The sequence below is a fragment of the Lepidochelys kempii genome, chromosome 4 (genome assembly GCF_965140265.1).
Source record: "Lepidochelys kempii isolate rLepKem1 chromosome 4, rLepKem1.hap2, whole genome shotgun sequence".
Lineage (NCBI taxonomy): Eukaryota > Metazoa > Chordata > Testudines > Cheloniidae > Lepidochelys > Lepidochelys kempii.
The window spans coordinates 52,684,318-52,704,701 of record NC_133259.1 but is presented as its reverse complement, the minus strand read 5'-3'; the positions used below and the strand labels follow the sequence as shown (position 1 = coordinate 52,704,701).

General features: G+C 42.4%; 1 protein-coding gene across 3 annotated transcripts in view; it reads right to left on the bottom strand.

The window, feature by feature from the left end:
• The window catches only part of USP38 (ubiquitin specific peptidase 38), a 28,133-nt gene extending 8,468 nt beyond the window's left edge, over nt 1-19,665 (bottom strand). The window contains exons 1-8 of one of the 3 annotated variants that reach the window (XM_073341217.1): nt 18,808-19,665; nt 16,948-17,083; nt 9,202-9,331; nt 8,839-8,940; nt 7,793-7,951; nt 5,166-5,359; nt 4,311-4,404; nt 651-757 (exon numbers count right to left, since the gene is read on the bottom strand). In XM_073341217.1, the coding sequence (XP_073197318.1) occupies nt 651-757; nt 4,311-4,404; nt 5,166-5,359; nt 7,793-7,951; nt 8,839-8,940; nt 9,202-9,331; nt 16,948-17,083; nt 18,808-19,492 (1,607 nt within the window). In that variant the 5' untranslated portion in view covers nt 19,493-19,665. The remainder of the gene's footprint in view (nt 1-650; nt 758-4,310; nt 4,405-5,165; nt 5,360-7,792; nt 7,952-8,838; nt 8,941-9,201; nt 9,332-16,947; nt 17,084-18,807) is intronic. The other 2 variants (XM_073341216.1, XM_073341218.1) reach the window with 2 other exon arrangements.
• Between the last annotated feature and the right edge of the window lie 719 nt (nt 19,666-20,384).

Sequence of the window (20,384 nt, the reverse complement as noted above, 5' to 3'; positions counted from 1 at the left end):
CTGAATCCACAACACCTACCTCTCAGGTGAGTACTTAATCACCAGTGCATAGATCTGTTCTCTCTCTCTTTTTGGCCCAATGAGCATTCAAGTGTTTATATAAAGTGTAAGCTTCCACAGGGAAACAGAGGCCCATCCAAGAATAGTCTTATCCTTGAGGTCAGGGTGCTCACCTGGCAGTGAGATCAGAGTTCAAATCTCTTTTCCAGAGTGGGGACTCAAACCTGGATCTCCCACATACCAAATGAGTGTCCCAACTACTGGTCTAAAAGAGGGAATGGATGGAAACGTACACGTTTGCTGGCCCTGAAAAACTTTCCCTGGGCCAAAACTATTAGGCCAAATTCACAAATAGTTGTGAGTCAACCATAACTGTATTGGGGGAGAGGGGGAGAAATCTGTCTGAAAAATTTCACCCACCTCTAGTCACAACATCTATGAGGTAGGTAGGTATCCAGATTTACAGTGGATACACTGAGGCATAAAAGTTAAGCGGTACACACATCATGCATCACTTAAGTAGCGGAGTCAGGAATAGGACCCAGAAATCTTGACTCCCAATCTTGCACTGTAACAATCAGATGACCACTCAATTAAAATTAAGCATTCTACAAGCCTAAAGATTATCATTAACTTAATCATTACTGTACCTGTCTAGCAGAAACCTGAGATATTCTGAGCAGTCTTGCTGGGATCTAGGAGTAAACCATGGTGGCCTGGAAGCCTCAAAGAAAATCCGAGGCGCATATGCCTCCCTCTGTTGGCAGTAATAATAAAACAATAAACCAATATATATAAGTCTTACTAAATAACTTGGCGAAATTGTCTCATCACCTTTTTGACATCTGAACTTTGACTCATTTTAAAGGAATTGAAGAATATTTAACATATGGAACACATTTCTTTGAAAAAGAACTAGAACTGTCAAGTGACTAAAAAAATTAATTGCACGATTAATCACACGGTCAATAATAGAATGCCATTTATTTAAAACAGTTTGGGATATTTTCTACATTTTCAAATCTATTTATTTCAATTGCAACACAGAATACAGAGTGTACAGCGCTCATTTTATATTACTGATTGCAAATATTTGCACTGTAAAAATTTTTTTCTTCAATTCACTTCATACAAGGACTGTACTGCAATCTCTTTATCATGAAAGTTGAACTTACAAATGTAGAATTATGTACAAAAACTGCATTCAAAAATAAAACAATGTAAAACTTCAGAGCCTACAAGTCCATTCAGTCCTACTTTTTGTTCAGCCAGTTGCTAAGATAACCAAGTTTGTTTACATGTGCAGGAGATAACGTCGCCCACTTCTTGTTTACAGTATCAGTTGAATGTGAGAACAAGCGTTCACATGGTACTGTTGTAGCCGGCTTCACAAGATATTTATGTGCGAAATGCACTAAAGATGCATATATTCCTTCATGCTTTAACCACCATTCCCAAGGGCATGCATCCATGCTGATAATGGGTTCTGCTCAATAACCATCCAAAGCAATGCAAGCTGCTGCATGTTCATTTTCATCACCTAAGTCAGATGCCACTAGTAGAAGGTTGATTTTCTTGTGGTGATTCGGGTTCTGTAGTTTTCACATCAATGTTCTCTTTTAAGACTTCTGAAAACATGCTCTACACTTTAGATTCTTAAATCTTGGGTCGAGTGCTGTAGCTATCTTTAGAAATCTCACATTGGTACCTTCTTTGCGTTTAGTGAAATCTGCAGTGAAAGTGTTCTTAAAACGAACATGTGCTGGGTCATCATCAGAGACAGCTATAACATGAAATATATGGCAGAATGAGGGTAAAACAGAGTAGGAGACATAATTCTCCCCCAACAAGTTCAATCACAAATGTAATGAACGCATCATTTTTTTAACGAGCGTCATCAGCATGGAAGCGTGTTCTCTGGAATCGTGGCGAAAGCATAAATGGGCATATGAAAGTTTAGCATAACTGGCATGTAAATACCTTGCAATGCTGGCTACAAAAAGTGCTATGCGATCGCCTCTTCTCACTTTCAGGTGACATTGTAAATAAGAAGCAGGCAGCTCTGTAAATGTAAACAAGCTTGTTTGTCTTAGCAATTGGCTGAACAATAGGTAGGACTGAGTGGACTTGTAGGCTCTAAAGTTTTACATTGTTTTGTTTGAGTGCAGTTATGGAAAACATTTGTAAGTTGCACTTACACGATAAAGATAAAGGAGGTTACATGATAATGTAGTTGCACTACAGCAGTGTTTTTCAAAGTTTGGGTTGCGACCTAGTGTTGGGTCGCAGCATGTAAGACACTGGGTTGCCTTGCTCAGTGACCCAGTGGCTCTGGTCAGCACTGCCAACTGGGACGTTAAAAGTCCCATTGGCGATGCTGTCCAGCTAAGGCAGGCTAGTGTCTACCTGCTCCAACATTGCGCTGCACCCCGGAAGCGGCCAGAAGCGGGTCCAACTTCTAGGCAGGGGGCCCACGGGGCTCCACGTGCTGCCCCCGCCATGAACACTGGCTCCACACGCCCATTGGCTGGATCCCAGGACAATGGGAGCTGTGGGAGGGGTAACGGGGGTGCCTGCGGGCGAGAGCCACGCAGAGCCACTTGCGTACCTCAGCCTAGGAACCAGACTTGCTGCTGGCCGCTTCTGGGGTGCAGCATGGTCTGCGGTGCCAGGACAGGCAGGAAGCCTGCCTCTGCAGCCTGACTGCGCCACTGCCTAGGAGCCACCGACGGTAAGTCTGCGCCCCAATCCCCTGCCCTGAGCCCCCGCAACCCAGAACCTCTTCCTGCACCTCAAACATCTCATCTCAAGCCCCACCCTAGAGCCATGATGCCCTGCCGCACCCCAACCCCCTGCCCAAGCCCTGAGCCCCCTCCAAACCCAGAGCCCCTCCTGCAACCCAACCCCCTCATCCCCGGCTCCACCCAGGGCCCGCACCCCCTGCCCTGACCCCTTCCCACAGACCAGAGCCCCCTCTCACACTCTGAATCCCTCATTCCTGCCCCCTTGCCCCACACCCCAGCCCTGACCCCTCCCATACCCCAAACCCCTCATCCCCTGCTCGATAGGGTCACCGGCATCAACAATTATCTTCAATTGGGTCCCCAGAAAAAAGTTTTGAAAACCACTGCACTATAGTACCTTTATGAGGTGAACTGAAAAATACTATTTCTTTTGTTTGCCATTTTTACAGTGCAAATATTTGCAATAAAAAAATATAAAATGAGCACTGTCAACTTTGTATGCTGTTGTAATTGAAATCAATACATTTGAAAATGTAGAAAACATCCAAAATATTTAATAAGTTTCAATTGGTATTCTACTGTTTAACAGTGCGAATCAAACTGCAATTAATTGCAATTATTTTTTTATCATGATTATTTTTAATTTTTTTTAAAAGATAATTGTGAGTTAACTGCGATTAATCGACAACCCTAAAAAGAACTAATTTTGTATAGTAGGGAAAGAGGCAAATAGTTCATGAATACTGAAGAACTGCCTTTAGTACAAAAATCGAAGTTCAATAGGCTCTTTATAGGTCCAAAAAAGTTACAACTACTTATTTAATGTTCTACTGTTTGCACTTTTCGTGAAAAAACTATTGAATAAGACCAAAGAGATTATACCTATGAGCCCTATATTTTAAGCTTTTCCCCATTAATAAGTTTGCAGTACATTTCATCCATGCTTCAGGATGAAAAAGACATGTTCCTTCTTTCTTTTGCTATTTATCTTAATATTGCTTAAAGTAATGCGCTTTTTAAATTAAGTTTAACTATATAAGTGGCAGAAAGAAAATAGCTATTTTCTTTTCTCATATGTCGTTACTCTATTAGAAAAGTCATTTCCTGAAAAAAAATAAAAATAAAAAATTTAAAAATTCACCTGCAAGAGGATTTAAAGATAATCACAAATTTGCATTGCACCAAATTTTACCTATGCAAGCTACATTATCCAGTTTGAATGTTTAACATTATTTAGGGTCTATTTTTAAGGTTACAGTTTCTTAAGATATATCTCCTTAAGCCTCATCTCACCTCAAAAAAGATTGCCACAATGAAATTTCCCTGACTGAGGAAAAGAACATATGGGCTTCTTTGAGCATATCAATAATATTTGTTCATTTGGTGGCACTGGGTACTAAGAGATCGAGGTAATTTACACTCATTCTCCTCCCAGGTCTCAGCATCACATCTATATTTCAAGACAACCCTGATCTCTCCCAATCCAATTACCACCTCTGCACCATCAAGCCTCGTTGAGTATTACAGCTAGTCTTAAAAAAGCAGATGAAGTTGACCAACACATACCTGAGTATGAGCCAAAAATGCAAAGAGATGCTGTAATTTTCTCATTAGTGAATTGCACCCATTTAGATTCAAAGATAATACATGTCTCCTGAAACTGCACGGACAAAGACAAGAATTGGTTTCCATATTAGACTTTTTAAAAATGACAGCAACAAAGTCCCATTCATGCAAGGAGGATGGAGTTAATTTGACAAAAAAGGGCAAAATGTATACCATCTTGTTAAATGCTCAGTGGTTGTTTCTCTAAGAATTTTGTTTTATAAACAGAAAAAAAGACAACTCTAGAACAAGAGCTGACCTCTTGCAAAACTCTTTAAATAAAAAAAGTTTAAGAACGGAGGAGCACACCAAAAACATTGTCTGCTTTAAAGTATTATAGTTAGTCTCAACATTTAATAGAGTACCACAATTAACTTCAACCCTGCATGTGAAAAAAAAAAAAAAGACTTCTCTTGGGCCTGGAGCTTGAAAGCAATATTGCAGCCCTAACCCAATTTTAGATACTGAGGAAACTGACAAGTACCAACTAAACTGCTACGTCACTACAATTTGATACTAACACTTCTCTCAAAGGAACATAAACTATGTAACTTACTTTTACGACCACCAAAATTTTAGACTGGCAGAACTGTATTTTAACACTCTTTCCTAGATGTTCTCACTCAGTACACTATTAGCATTTAAATGCAGGGAACTCCTATAAGGCTTTATTAGGAAACATGTAGCACAGGACAGTTTGCCTTTCACAAAGTTTGCATTTTGCCTTTCACAAAGTGTAATGTGGATTAATTTGTAATAGATACAGGTTTTTAAAAGGCCGATGGAATATCAAGGATTAAAAGGTTTTACACTTACTCTGTGGCCATAAAAAGTGCCTGAATAACACTGTTCATATAACATGTATTTCCTAGGTTAACTAGACCCGTTTTCCCAGTTTCAGATTTTCCAGAAAGTCTAGACAAACAAGATGGCAACGAACTGGATTGAGAAGTCCAAGCACTCTGATTGAGAATCAACTTAATCTTCTCTTCACTGGGTTTGGGCAATTCCTACAAGGGAGAAACATATTTAAACACCATTGGCAGTATGTTTATTTGTTTTCACAACACATACTTCATCCAGCAACAGTCTTCTATATATTCCCATTACCTGCCATTCTGCATTTCCCCCTCTGGCTCTGGTCCCCTGGTAGCCTAGAACATGTCATGCAGTTTCCTTTGAAACTACTGACAATACAATTGTTTGGCCAGTCAAAGGCTCATACTGAGTGGCATGGCCAACATAAACTCTTCCTGAAGGAGCATTCTGTCAACTCTAATGACATTGCAGACCCATAGCTTTGGAGGTCACCTTTGATCTGTATGTTCCTGCTCTCTTTGCCACCAAAGACTGCCTCTTAAGTGTCATGTTAATAGCATAAGAGAACATCCTCTGTTCTGTTAAGTTAGAATCCCAGACTCAAATGAATGAAACTTAAAAACAAAAAACAACAAAACAAAACAGCAGTCTTACACTTCAATGTTTATCTCAAAACAGGAAGGAATACGTCCATACATACTTATTTATTAATTGCAGAGCTGTCAATACAAATTATATCTGAAAGTGGTTTCTACCAACTTACTTAAAATTCTGTATGCTTTCATGTTTTTGATGTAAAGTGTATAATATAAATTATGTATTTTAAGTAAAGACTGCGTAACACAACAATCTAGGCACAGAAGCATCCAAATTGAAGTGTCTTAGACAAACGTCCACTGTATTCCCCCCCTCCCTTTTTTTTTGCTAGCCAGAGATTAGTTAGCATATATTCCTCCTTTGTCCTACAATTAACCTCAAAGCTGAGACAGACACTTCCCTCAGATCAGCAAAGAAACCCACATGCTAGTGAGGAACTTCCTCTCCTTTCACACTCATTCTTCCTCCATATTAAGTAGTTCCCTTTTTCTTCCACCAACAGTCACTGCTTTCCTGATCTCTTTAGGGCCTACTTAGTATTTCAGCTCAATTCCCCATGTTCAAGAGAATGCCCTGTTTAATCGCATTCTGTATCTTCCTGAGGACACTAGCAGATTGCAATGCTTCTTTTCAGTACCATGAGCAATCCAAGTTGAGTAACTGGGTTAAACTGGATCGCAACAATGGCATTTCATCTGGTTGGGCAACACAAAAAACCTTACTTGGGCATGTCTGTCCCTCAGGGAAAAAATAATCAGCCAGCAGTATGTTTCACCATCTAACATAAGTGAATACAAACTGAGGCATGACTATGAAAGAGTGAAGTCTAAAGTAAAATAGCACACAATGCATATAAAAGAAAATAAATGAATTATAGTCAAAAGGGAAGCTAACTCCCATGTCCAGAGATTGGGCAATAAAAATGAGAATTTAAAAAGTTATCATTTCTTGCATATTTTAGTTACTCTAGTCTCTTCAGCCTCCAGATGAACAGGCTTCACTCTCCCCCAACACCTCATCCCACTAAGTACTTTCAGCCAATCTTAATAGCAAAAATTGCTCAAATTAGACACTGGAGATTCCATCTGATAATTTAAAGTTGGGCAATCTGTTGATTTAGAACCAGCTTGCTTACTTTTGTTTAAATTTAAAGTCACTGTTTCTGTAAAGAAAAATTTGAGAATGGCATGGAGATGGCACACACAGCTCTTTGAGCAGTGTTGCTGAACTTAAACACTTTAATGGTAACTGTGAATGGTGCTAAGTGAGCTCTGGAGGCAGAGCAGTTCCTCTCTCCCACCTGCAGGATAATCCATTTAAACATGCAGCATCAACACCATGGGAAAAGTGTTTGAACTACGAAAGAGAAAGAATTCAATGGAATCATAGGCTCAACCTAGATTTCCTTCTAATAAAATAAATTAGAAATAGGCATCTCTAATTGGCATTTCCTATCCCCTACGAGTGCAGGATGCAGTCCCCATAAGAGACAACATATCAGATACCTGATTTAAAAAAACAAAAAAACCCAATAACCACCAAAACCCCTATCCATTCTGTTTTGAAGGGCAACTGTCTGTGTGTGCTGGAGATGGGGTTGTACTAGAGCGGTGTGATAAAGAGCAGCACTGTAGACTTAAGACTCCCAGTTTTGGGGCTCTTCCATATGAGCTTGCAATGAGATGCTCAACACTGACATTGGAACAAGAGTGTATAGAGGTGGTTAAGTGAAACAGAAGGAATTAAATAAGCAGATAAAGATTTTCAAAAATTGGAGTTAAAAAATAATCTTAAATTTAAGACCTTTGTCTTAATTACTTCACATCTTACTAACCACTGCGGCCATTTTTATTTTAAAAATTATCATCACACAATGCTCAAGATAGAATTTTTCTCGTACAAGCACATCTGCAGGTCATATACTAATGATTAATTACTTTCATATTTACTAGTGGTCTACAATCAATACTTAACTCTATTAGATCAAAAGGTTTCATATCTCAGAGAAAGCATTCCCATTACGATACCTTAACAGCTTCCAGAATAGGTTCATAGAGTTCTGGAAATCCCGAATAATGATACATCATACAGTGTATCAACTCAGTCAGCTGCACTAAGAAAGTTGTACTGGAAGGCAAGCCATTGCTTTTAAAGGAGTGAACCAAGTTGACCACATGTGGAACAAGCTACATACACAAAAGAAAAGAAAATGAGTTACAACAATTGCAGCTCCTATTTTGGATCTTCAAGAAAAGAACTTTTACTATTTAATGCATTAGACAGCTGGAAAATATTGACCAGAAAAAATATAAAGTATTCTATCCCAGCCCACCCAACATTTTAAAACAATATTGTTTATTCTTCAGTCTCCTCTTAAGCACATTTGGTTCAAGTTTTGAAGCTTTAAAAACAGGCGTTCTGGAGCATCTCCACATTGTAGGTAATCATTTTAGCAATAAAAAAAGATACATCTTTAGGCTATATTTTAAAATGTTATTTCTTGAATGATGAATACTTTATTAAGGGTATTATTACTTAAGGGTATTATTTTTTTACATGGTCATTCTTATTCAGGTTTTCCACCTATATGTATCCTACATCTCAATCATTTTAGTAATGGGAGTTTTTACTACTTTTTTAGTCTGGTGCTGCTATCCATGGTCAGTCAAGGATGATACAACTGGAAGTAAAGTCTGGACTCCACCCCCCGCTCCCCTTCTTCCTTCAACATCACTGTTTGCCACTTGAGTCCAAATTCTGCCCCAAGTTTAATCGGTCATACTACTTAAAAAAAAAAAAAAAAAGGTGACAAAGGAGTAGCTAAAAACAGAGTTTGGCCTGCAGATTCTTTATGCATGTCAGTAAAAACCTTACATGAATCACAGATCGAGTTTTCAGGGCCAGAAGTTATAAAACCTGTTTACTTGTGAACAGAATAAATTTAGTCCAGAAGCACTGAAATAAACATGAAACCCTAATCATGAATTTTACAGTCATTTCCACATAGAACCACACCATAAATATTACAGGTGGCCCACTTTAACAAAAGACTTACACAATTTAATAAACTTACCACGTGAAAAGCCTCTGGAGAATGCTGAAAACTAAGCAACATGTGAGAAAGGACAGCCAGAGCACCAGGCCTCACAAGAGGAAACCAAAGTCGATTAAAAACCTTAAATAAAACAAGTCAGACATTTAGTTGAGCAAGTCTAAAAAAAAAAAGACGACTCTTAAAATAAGCAGAAAACTTCCAGGATTTACAAAGAATATTTTGAATAAAACAGGTTTGCTATGCTACAGCCAATGTCTACAAGAGACATTTATACTCTACTACACTGGGTATAAAGACATAATATATTGTGGCACAAAGAATGCTCTGCAGCTGCACAGAAATTTAAACAAATCCCCATCACAACATTATCATCCCACATACCAGTTCTATCTTAAGTAGAGTAACATCGATGAGAATAGTGAATTTCTGGACTGCAGCTAGTCCTTTCAGCAATGCAATCACCCATGTCTCCACATGCTGAGCCAGGGGCCAGGACAGCCAGTCTATCATTCTGAAGGGTGAAGCAAAAGGACAAACACACATTAAAGGATATTTCAACTGTTTTTCTGATCTCAGGTATTCTACATACATTTATATTACTTATTTAATCACACCAGTTACACAGGGGTCTAAATGAAGCAAGCTGGGGCAGGGGTTGGGGGTTAATAAAAAACCCAGATCAATTGAAACAGAACTCCCTATTTAGCTACATAAGGAACTGTGCATTGTTAAAATAGGCACATTAAATTGTAATTTGACATCTAATTATGAATATAGCTTTTGCAAAAAAACTGTTAGCATAATGATCTCAGTCAGTTTGTGGCTGAAGTTCACTTTAAGAGCTAAAAGAAAGCAAACTGATTATACGGGGGGAAACCATTCTCTTCCAACTTATTACTGAGGCTATGTCTACACTTATGGTGGCACAAAGAGTTCAGGCACTATACCCATAGCTACATGGTTCAATGGAAAAAAGGCTGTGCCATACTTGCCACTGTACTGGGTAGCTACATACTGCAGGGAAAGACTCTGGTGGGGGAGGCAGGGGGGCAGCAGGATATTACACTGCTAAAAATGGCAGTGTAGACATGGGAGGCACAGCTTGGGCACACAGAGAGCCCGAGTATATACTCTGGGGATTTAGGTGTGTGGGACACTCCACTTGCCAAAGCTCACTGTCTACACTGTTATTTATACCCACGCAAGCTGAGCGTGCGGCATCTGTACTCTACACACTGCCACGAGTGTAGATGTACCCTAAAACCACACCAGAATTGCACCCATGTTGAAGTAAGTTTCTAAATTAATAGGTAGCCCTTGCGATCTCATGTGCTTCTGAATTACAGGAAACCAGACTCCCTCTAAGTAGCGAAAGAATGGGAAAACTGAGGATGGCCGCACACTCCTACAACAAAGTAAAATAAATGTCAAAAACAGTGTTCTTTGAAGCCTTACATCAGCTATATGCTGCCTGTGTGCTAATATGTCTTACCAGGTTCAGTCACATAAATGGTGGAGAATCATAGAATATCAGGGTTGGAAGGGACCTCAGGAGGTCTAGTCCAACCCCCTGCTCAAAGCAGGGCCAATCCCCAACTAAATCATCCCAGCCAGGGCTTTCTCAAGCCTGATCTTAAAAACTTCTAAGGAAGGAGATTCCATCATCTCCCTATGTAACGCACTCCAGTGTTTCACCACTCTCCTAGCGAAGAAGTTTTTCCTAATATCCAACCTAAACCTCCCCAACTGCAACTTAAGACCATTACTCCTCATTCTGTCATCTGCTACCACCAAGAACAGTCTAGATCCATCCTCTTCGAAACCCCCTTTCAGGTTGTTGAACGCAGCTATCAAATTCCCCCTCATTCTTCTCTTCCGTAAGCTAAACAAGCCCAGTTCCCTTAGCCTCTCCTCATAAGTCATATGTTTCAGTCCCCTCATCATTTTTGTTGCCCTCCACTGGACGTTTTCCAATTTTCCCACATCCTTCTTGTAGTGTGGGGCCCAAAACTGGACACAATACTCCAGATGAGGCCTCACCAATGTCAAATAGAGGGGAACGATCATGTCCCTCGATCTGCTGGCAATACCCCTACTTATACATCCCAAAATGCCTTTGGCCTTCTTGGCAACAAGGGCACATCGTTGACTCATATTCAGCTTCTCGTCCACTGTAACCCCTAGGTCCTTTTCTGCAGAACTGCTGCCTAGCCATTCGGTCCCTAGTCTGTAGCGGTGCATCTGATTCTTCCGTCCTAAGTGCAGGACTCTGCACTTGTCCTTGTTGAACCTCATCAGATTTCTTTTGGCCCAATCCTCTAATTTGTCTAGGTCCCTCTGTATCCTATCCCTACCCTCCAGCGGATCTACCTCTCCTCCCAGTTTAGTGTCATCTGCAAACTTGCTGAGGGGGCAATCCACACCATCCTCCAGATCATTAATGAAGATATTGAACAAAACTGAGAGAAGACATGCAAAGGAGTTTTGCAGCATCTAGGTAGTGTGATAAAGATTAATGGAGTAATGAAAAAGTATGTAAGTAACATATGTTTTTCTAAATCAAGGTCTTTTCTATAAAGGAATTGTGAATTAGGTTATTTTCACTGGAAATTAAGGATACAAAACATGGTGAGGACAGCTACACTGATTAAAATAACTATGGTCTAGGTTCATTACAATGCACTGCCTTCTGAAAGATTAAAATTCAAATCTTACACTCTGAGGAACCTTACTCTATGGTCACTAGAAGGAAAATAGATTTTTCTACTGCTCTTAAGCACCCCTCCCTTTGGCCAGATGGAAGATTGCTGCAACATGGGGGTAGTTTTTGTGGTGGGAACAGCAGAGGAGAATGTTAAAGGCACACTTCCTCATTTCTCTAATTTTTTTTCTTAAATGGCTCCCTGTAATATGGATTTGGCCCCCTAATGAAAAGCAATTTTGCTGTTGCAATCATTCATTGTCAACAAGCAGGTTCTCTTCATAGGCTTCCTCTGTATTAGATCTACATTTGACAACATATTCCAAACCAGTCAGAACGTATTTTACATAGGGTGCTGTACAGTGGTTAAGGCTTTACGCTAGCCCTGCTCTAGATACTATGAGCTTTCAAATACTAAGAAACAAATCAAGTATGGTTCAAAATGTAATTTTAATATTTACAGATATTCTCCCAGTTTGCCAACCAAACACTGCAGAGTTGTTAGTGCACAAGAACAAGTAAAGCAATAATTTTAGAATAGGTATCCATACTTTCAAAAATAGCATAGCCAGTGACGTAGTACTTTTTACAACAGAGGACCAAACACACGCCTGTCGAGAACGGTATAGCCCAGGGATCTCAAACTCGAATCACCATGAGGGCATGAGGACTAATACTTGGCCAGAGGGCCGCATCACTGACACCCGCCCACACTCCACCCCTTCCATGAGGCCCCGCCCTTTCCACCCCCTCCCCGCCCCCAATCCAACCTCTTCCCCAAAGTCCCCATTCCAACTCCACCCCCTCCCTGCCCCTATTCCAACCCCTTCCCCAAATCCCTGCCCCTGCCCTGCATCCTCCCCCGAGCACATGGCTCCCCACTCCTCCCCACTGGAAAGTGCTAAATGCTGCCAAACAGCCTGGAGGTAGGCAGAGGAGCAGGGATGCAGCGCACTGGGGAGAGGGGGAGGGGAGAGGAGCTTTGGCGGCCTGCAGAAAATAACTCCGGGGAGGGGCAAGGGGGGTGGTGAGGGGAGCTTGGCAGGCTGCAGAAAATAACCCCGCGGGCCGGATGCGTGTTTGAGACCCCTGGTCTAGCCAATATTTAGTCCTGCCATGCATGCAGGGGACTGAACTAGATGACCCCTTGATGTCCCTTCCAGTCCTACTATTCTATGACTCTATATTAGATCAGCTATAATAAACTAAAACTAGATCCTGCACTATAATTGTAGAAAGAAAAATGAAATTATACAATTATATTATACAAATTATAACAGACCTTAACTAACAACACCTACCATTTAATTTGTAAGCCATTTCCAAAGGTTTACACAGTAATTATAAAGAGTCACATCTGGCTAAGTTTAGTGTCCAAGGCATCAGCAGTTAGTTCAGATACCTTAACACCTGAAAACTGGCTGCAGTACACACAGTATGCTGTTCATAAAGTTTATAAACATGCACTGAAAGGGCAAAGTGTATGCTCTTAGGCACTACAGATAAAAAGGATGATTTAAGAATATATCGCCCAGCTCTTTTACTTCCCTCTTTCCTGGAGGGCTTGCTATCTGTGGGGAACAGAAATGACAGAGCCTGAAACCTGAGCTTCAGGTCTCCCAGCCTGCAGTTGAGGACAAAGACAATATTGAGGCTATGTATTTGTATGGGGTCCAACTTCCTACCTACACACCCTACTCTACAGCACTCTAAGAGCTTCTCTATGCTAGAAATGCTACAGCAGCGAAGAACTCTTCCATTGACCTAGTGTGATCTATGTTAGGGGTTAGGTTGAATTAACTGCATCACTTGGGATGAATTTTTAACAACCCTGAGTGATGTAGTTAAACTGACCTAATTTTCTAGTGTAGACCAGACTTAAGTTTCCTTTAAAATAAAGAACTCCATCAGCATTACCACATTAACGATATTGCTCATCAGTAAATATAGTTCAGAGACATCTCTGTACAGTCACATTTTTTGTGACAGGCTTCCTCTATGCTACTTAAATAAAAAAGCCTGCTTGAAAGTAGGCATTTCAGACTTGCCCTAATAGGCTCCCAGGCAAACGTCAAAGCTGAGGCCTGGTAGACAAAGACAGATGTTAGGACCAATTTTAAGCTATTGAACCTGTTCTGTTGTTAAGGTTCACACCCGTACCCACCTAAAGAAGTAGAAGCTGGGAGATGATAGGTATGTCTGGTATCAGAAACAAGGATGATGTAATGTTACTCTTCCTATGACCAAGATAAGTGAGCCTCAGCAGCTCCTCAGTGCATCTGGTGTCTCATTTTCGAGACCCTAAGGATCTTGTCTTGTTTTTAAGATGAAAAAATCTCCCCACACATATACACCCTGCTTCAGAGGAGAAATCCTTCAATCCAGCTCTATGGCCTCAACTGTGAAGCCAGAAGGCTTCAGCCAAGAACAACACTGCCCAAGCAGGGGTGTCATAAGTATCATAGCATGCACAGAAAGCAGATTTGGACACCAATTTTTTTTAATCACACAAGGATGACAGCATAAAAATGGGAGACATTCAGCCCCCAAACTGATACCAAACCATCAAGGCTTAGAAGTTGGTGACAAGTCCCCATAGTAGCAGAATTCCGCAAAATTCAACTTTTTCCACATCCTTTCCTACAGGGAAGCTACTGTCACGTTTACAGCCCTTGACCTTCTCTCTAGCCAAGGATCCACAGGTAGGGAGGTCAAAACAATGCTAGACCCCTTGCTGAGGTACGTACGCCTTGCTGATACGGGCACCCAGCCTTCTTTGAGCACACTGGAGCTGATGCTGGGAACAGCTACATGTCCTGGGATAGGTCTAGTAATCCTCAACAGGAGAGTAATTTCCCCTTTATTATTGATTTCTATGGTGTCAAAGAAGTAACGAGACTTCTCCTACATTGCTAATCTCCAGCTCCAAAGATTCTGCCATGTGTCCCAAACGTTCTCAGAACTCTGCATTATCTGGTGGTGATAAAAATGAGGCAGCAATACTGTCCTTAGACACGGAGTACTTTTCAATAGCGTTTTGATATTCAGAAGAAGATTTCTCTAGATCAGTCACTACATCTCTTCCCCCTTTAAAGTCAGAGAAGATATTAAATGCTGGCTAAAGGTGTGGAAAAGGAAGAGAAGCCAGTGCTGGTTGGGGGTAACAAGGGAGAGGAACAGAAAGGAGACTATAGAAAAAGAAGAGGCAGAAGGGGGAAGAGCAGCAGGGTTAGGAGTTCTCTTGAAAAAGTGTCTAGATACACAGCTAATCACCTAAAGGAATGAACTGAGACAGCCTTTTAGCAGCATGAACATTTGGTACGTTATGAGTGTGCTGTGCAACCCTGAAAGGTACTGCTTCTTAGCTTACCAGAGCTCAGTAGTGCCTATTCCACAAGTCAGAATATACAAAGACAATTCTCAAGGTATTACTACACCATCACATTGTGTTCAAACATTGCAAGCATCGCTGAAACAGGTGACCCTAACAGATGTAATACCTAGGCATAATATGCAAGTTATAATCACCTAGCACATTGTTGGAAAACTATTAGTGCTCCTAAAGAAGCTTCTTATTTTAACTTATTTCCTAGCTTTCAGTTTTCGACTGGACACATTCTTTTTATTTGAAAGTTACTTGCTGTTTACAAGCACAGCAGAAGTGCAGCCAGGTTCTTTTAAAAACTTGAAATCAGCACACCAGCTCCCAAGGAGTAAAAGTTTAATATACTGTATATACTCGTTCATAAGCAGAATTTTTTTAGTTAAAAACAGAGGGAGCAAGGAGAGGCAGCACAGCCAGAAGAGAAGAGGCAGGGCCAGAGTCTCTCCTCTTCTGGCCACCCCACCCCAGCAGGCTGCGGCCAGACCAGAGACATCCTCCCCTGGCCCTCCCCAGCTAAGGTGGGGTCATGTGGGGGGTGGGTCACAGGGGTTATTCCCCTGACCCCCAGCTTCTCCCCCGCCCCACCCCCCCAAAAATAATTCCCCACCAGTTGCTGTCCCCGCCCATCAGGGTAAACAGGTGGTGCACCAGGACACTTTGTTTACTTAGGTTTATCTCCATGCCTGCGGACACTTGAGGTAAACAAACAATCTCGGCCCACCAGCAGCTTATCATGATGGTCCAGGAGCCAAAGTTCACTGACCCCTGAATTATGGGTTGGCTTATGAATTGGTCATAAAAATTTTCCATTTTTACTTACCATCTTGAGGGGTGGGGGTTGGCTTATAAATGAATCAGCTTATGATCAAGTATATACAATATATATCACATGAAATCTAAGTTCCCAAACAAAAGTAAATCAATCCCTGAAACCTAATTTCCTCATAATGAAGCCAATTAAGCCAATATTAATCTGATACCTCCAAATAGCACCCAATTAAATTTATGATTAAAGATATAGCCAAAGAAACCAGAAGGACTGAAAATAATTAAAATGAAGATAAGTATCAAATTCAAGTGTTTTCAGAAATACAGCCCTTCACATTAACTCTCTCAGCTAAAATAAGAAGGATTTTAGACATGCCCATAATTCAGTGTCTTTCTATTCTATTCACTCTCCATAACAAGAGCTGCCAGGTTAGACCTTGTGAAAGAACACATTCAGAGGACTATTTTCTTACAAGAGCTGAAGAAGCCCTTCTATAGTTCTGGCAGTTATCAAGATCACAATTTACATTTCTGTAACTACTAACCAAGTCTGCAATTCAGTAACATGGCAGGTTGACAATTATAGTCCTGAGGATCCCCACTGCTTAAACTGGTGACAAGAAACCTGGTGGGCAAATGATTCATGACATCCTTCCTTCCTCCCTCCATTGCTACAATACCCAGTTAACCCCAGCTGCACAGTATTTGGAGACTTTAAGAGGAGGAGGCCAGGAGCAGCCCACTTTAAATCTTCAAGAATTTTCAAACAGGATATCACAGTGGAAGTCAATTAACTCATCCTCCAAACTGTCTGTCCTTCTCAAAAGGGGACAGGCCACAGATGGGAATGGGAAAGAGAAAGCAGCAATGCATCTAAAAGAGCCAATCTGCTACTACACAAGAGACTGAATCCAAGAAAATGAAGCCTATGCCCTGTGAGGTTTCCAGGTTTAGCTTCTTGCCCCCAAATCTAAAAGGAACGCAGCAAGCTTCCTCTCATAATTTCCAGCTGAGATTTCACCCTCCTCTTGATTTTGCCATGGCGAAGTATGATCAGGCCACATTAGTGAATAAGGCAACAACATTTCACTGAAAATTTGATAGTGACATATCTGTGGCATTAGAAATACAAATTCATTTAAAGTTCCAGGTAGTGCAACATAGGATTCATAGATTCTCAGTTTAGATTTTTATGGAATTTAAGTGGCAAATAACTTTACAAAAGGCATGAAATAGAAAAAAGGGTATCCCCCTTTTCAATGAGAAACAGTACCTGCAAAGAGCTTGAGTCATACTTGCATCTTTTACATTTGGATCTGTGGTAAGGCTCCTGATGAGTACTGTAATCATCTGTAATGGGATATGCTGCACAAGGCTTGCCAGTGCAACAGAAGGCTCAAATGAAGTATCTATAATAGTTGAACATGACATCTTGTAAGAAACAAAAACATGAACACAGCTATATTTTACTCTTATCCTAGGTAAGTGTTTCTGTAAACTGTTAAAATTGCTGCCATGCCCTGCACAAGATAAAAATCAAATTGAAACTAATGTTTGAGTGGAGGAAACACTGACCCTGTGAGAATATTTATTTACCTGATAGATATGTGCAGAAAATTGACATGTTGCTCAATACATCACTACAGGCCTACTATATTTTGACAGGCTAAGACAATTGAATCATGCTCTTCAGTCCAAGAATAAGCCACAGAACTAGTTTAAATGAGGATTTGTTGCACCAGGTGTTAATAGTTAAGAGTCACGTTAAGCAGGTACTCTGCAATATGTTGCATCAGCACTTCTCTGGTGGCCACACCAGTTTCTGATATTTTAAGAGTCTGGTTTTTGCAATGTTCTAGAACTTTAAATTGCAAACACAACTTCTGCATGTGAGCCAATACGCAGGCTCATTAAAAAAGTACTGCATTAAGTTTATAGATTTTAAGGCCAGAGGAGACCATTATGATCATCTAGTCTGATCTCCTGCATAATACAAGTCATTGAACTTCACCCACTAATATATGGCTCTGTGTATGTATAATACTTTGTGTATGTCAAGCTTTCTTTGATGAGCATTCGCAAAATGCTTTGAACAGCTTTATGACCTTAGCTAACAGAAAGCTTCAGATAAACTAGGATTGAAGACATATCTTGAGATGAGTATTAACACTTTTCATCCTAACCTGTGAGAGGTAACAAATCCTAACCTGACCTGTGAGAGGTAACAAATTGTTAAAAGTTAAGCCACTTAGTTGTGGTTTGTAAACTGTTTTTCAGCAATTACCCATAGTATTTAAAAAAAGACACCACAATGTACCAAGCCATATTGACCATAGTAATGTTACATTTCTAAGAGGGTGTATGTGTGCTAGGGAAAAGGAGTTTCCTTTTAAATTTTTGGGCAGAGGATGAGCACAAGCTTTTTACATTAGAGGTTGTCACTTGGACACAAGAGGGTAAGCGTAAGCTCAGTGTCAGTAAGTGACCAAATCCCAGGCACATGATTGTTTCTCCACATTAATTCTGCTGGTCACTTCATAAGAGATCCTCTTATTTCTCCCCCACCTCCGCTATGACCACCCACCCCGCAGACTCCATTATTCTAAGGCAGGCCCCTTTCCATAGGCAATCTCTTCATTTTGATAAGTGGGTCCATTACTGTGGTACCCAAAGCTGGCAATGCATGATTGTTATGAATCATGATAACTACTATTTTCTTTAAAGTCCCCACTCCTGGAGTCAAAGGAATGTGTGAGGACTTCTTCCTTTGTTCTTAAAGGAAAAGTAAGCTTCTAGTTCTCATTGCTCTGGAGAAAGCTTAAAAATGTGACCCCAGTACACCCTAAAGACTCAAAAAGCAGAAGGCAAATAAAAAACACCAAATCTATTATTTTTACATAGTCTTATGATTTTAAAGCCACTCATGATTTTGGTGAGCCTGACTCATGATTTCTGAACATTTAGGGCTGGCAATACCAGGTATCTGAGGACTGCCATGGCAGCACCAGGGAAAAGCCAGCCTCCCTGTGGTGCCCAGCGCTGAGCAAACAGATTGTGTGTGAGGACTTGCAATAACCATTCCAGTTTCGTAATGTGCCCGTGCTCCAATCCTCTTCCACAGCTCAGCTCTCACCTGTGGAGGAGATGACAGCAAAGAGCTCCTGCAGGGAAGACAACAGGGTGTCGGGCTCGGCCTTCCAGATACTGCGCAGGAGGCTGCTGACCTGGGTGACTTGGGAAACGTAGAGGCGCAGCTCGGGCTCCAGGCTGCCCTGGCTCTGGAAGTGGGCCATGCTGCGCACCAGCTGCTGGCAAAAGGCGAGCGAGAGCTTCCTGCCGCGGGGCAGGCACTGCGGGAAGTCGCCCAGCAGCTGGCACAGGCGGGCGCAGAGCGGGGGCGCAGGCCGCTCACACACCATCCGCAGCGCCTCTACCTGCAGCAACGCGAAGAGCTCCAGCACCGAGGGGCAGCTGATGATGAGGCGCAGCCCGGCCTGGACGTAGTCCAGGATGGCGGGGTCGCGGCTACCCAGCCCCCCGTAGCCGCGCTGAAGCAGCCCCAGCACCAGGCCGCGGTTGAAGAAGGCCTCGAACTCGTCCCGGTGGAAGCGGGCGTAGGCCTCCAGCACCTGCCGCCCCACCTGCCGCTGGAAGGGGTCGGGCCCCTGCAGGATGAGCCGGGTGCTGAGCGCGAACATGGCCCGGCACTGGGCCTGGCTCAACGGCGTCTCCGCCGACTCTACCACCCGCCGCACGATCACCCGCTTCACCGGCAGCGGGTGCGACGAGCTCACCAGCCCCTCCAGGATCTTGTCCATGACGGGCGCCGGGGCCGCATCGACCGGGCCCAGACCGCACCCGGGGCCGGCCGCCCGCCCCCCGGATCCCTCCCTAAGCCCCGGGGCAGCCGCTCCCTCCTGCCCCCCGCGCCCGGCGGCTGCGCGGCATCGGGCTCCCCGGCTCGGAGGCCCTGACCCGGAAGCAGAGCGGCGCAGGCAGGAAGTAAGAGTGAAAAGGCCACAGGGGCCTAGCAACGCGCACGCGCCAGCTTGCCTATGCGTGCGGCGTCATTGCCGCTGCGCTGCCCAATCACAGGGGACAGAGGTTGGGCGGGGTAGAAGCGAGGGTGGGGAGGTGGGAAGAGCGTGTAGGCGGGGCTGGGGCTGTTGGGGGAAGTCGCACGTGCCCTCGTCCATTGCTTGGGGCGGAGCCAGCACTCAGGTGCTGCTGGAGCAGTTGTGCAATGAAGTCAAGCAAAGGTGCCAAGCCGCACCCAGCCTGGGCTCTCTGCCCGGGTTCACAAATCGCTCGAGCCAACTGGGGCCAATGTCTTATTTTGTAAAACGGCAACGTTTACGCCTCCCTTTAATTTTCCAGCAAAAAGTGGTGAAACGCATTGGTGTGGACGAAGCTCCACTGTCAAACGCAGCCAGGAGTGAACCCAGGCAGAACAAAATCTAAGAAAATGTTTGTTCAACAGTGGGAACTAATCCTGCCAACTGTTGCACAACTCTGGGTGCTACATCACTAAAAGAACTTACAATTTTTAAGGAGGCAAAGAATCCTGTGGCACCTTATAGACTAACAGACGTATTGGAGCATAAACTTTCATGGGTGAATACCCACTTCGTCGGATTCACCCACGAAAGCTTATGCTCCAATAACATCTGTGAGTCTATAAGGTGCCACAGGATTCTTTGCTGCTTTTAC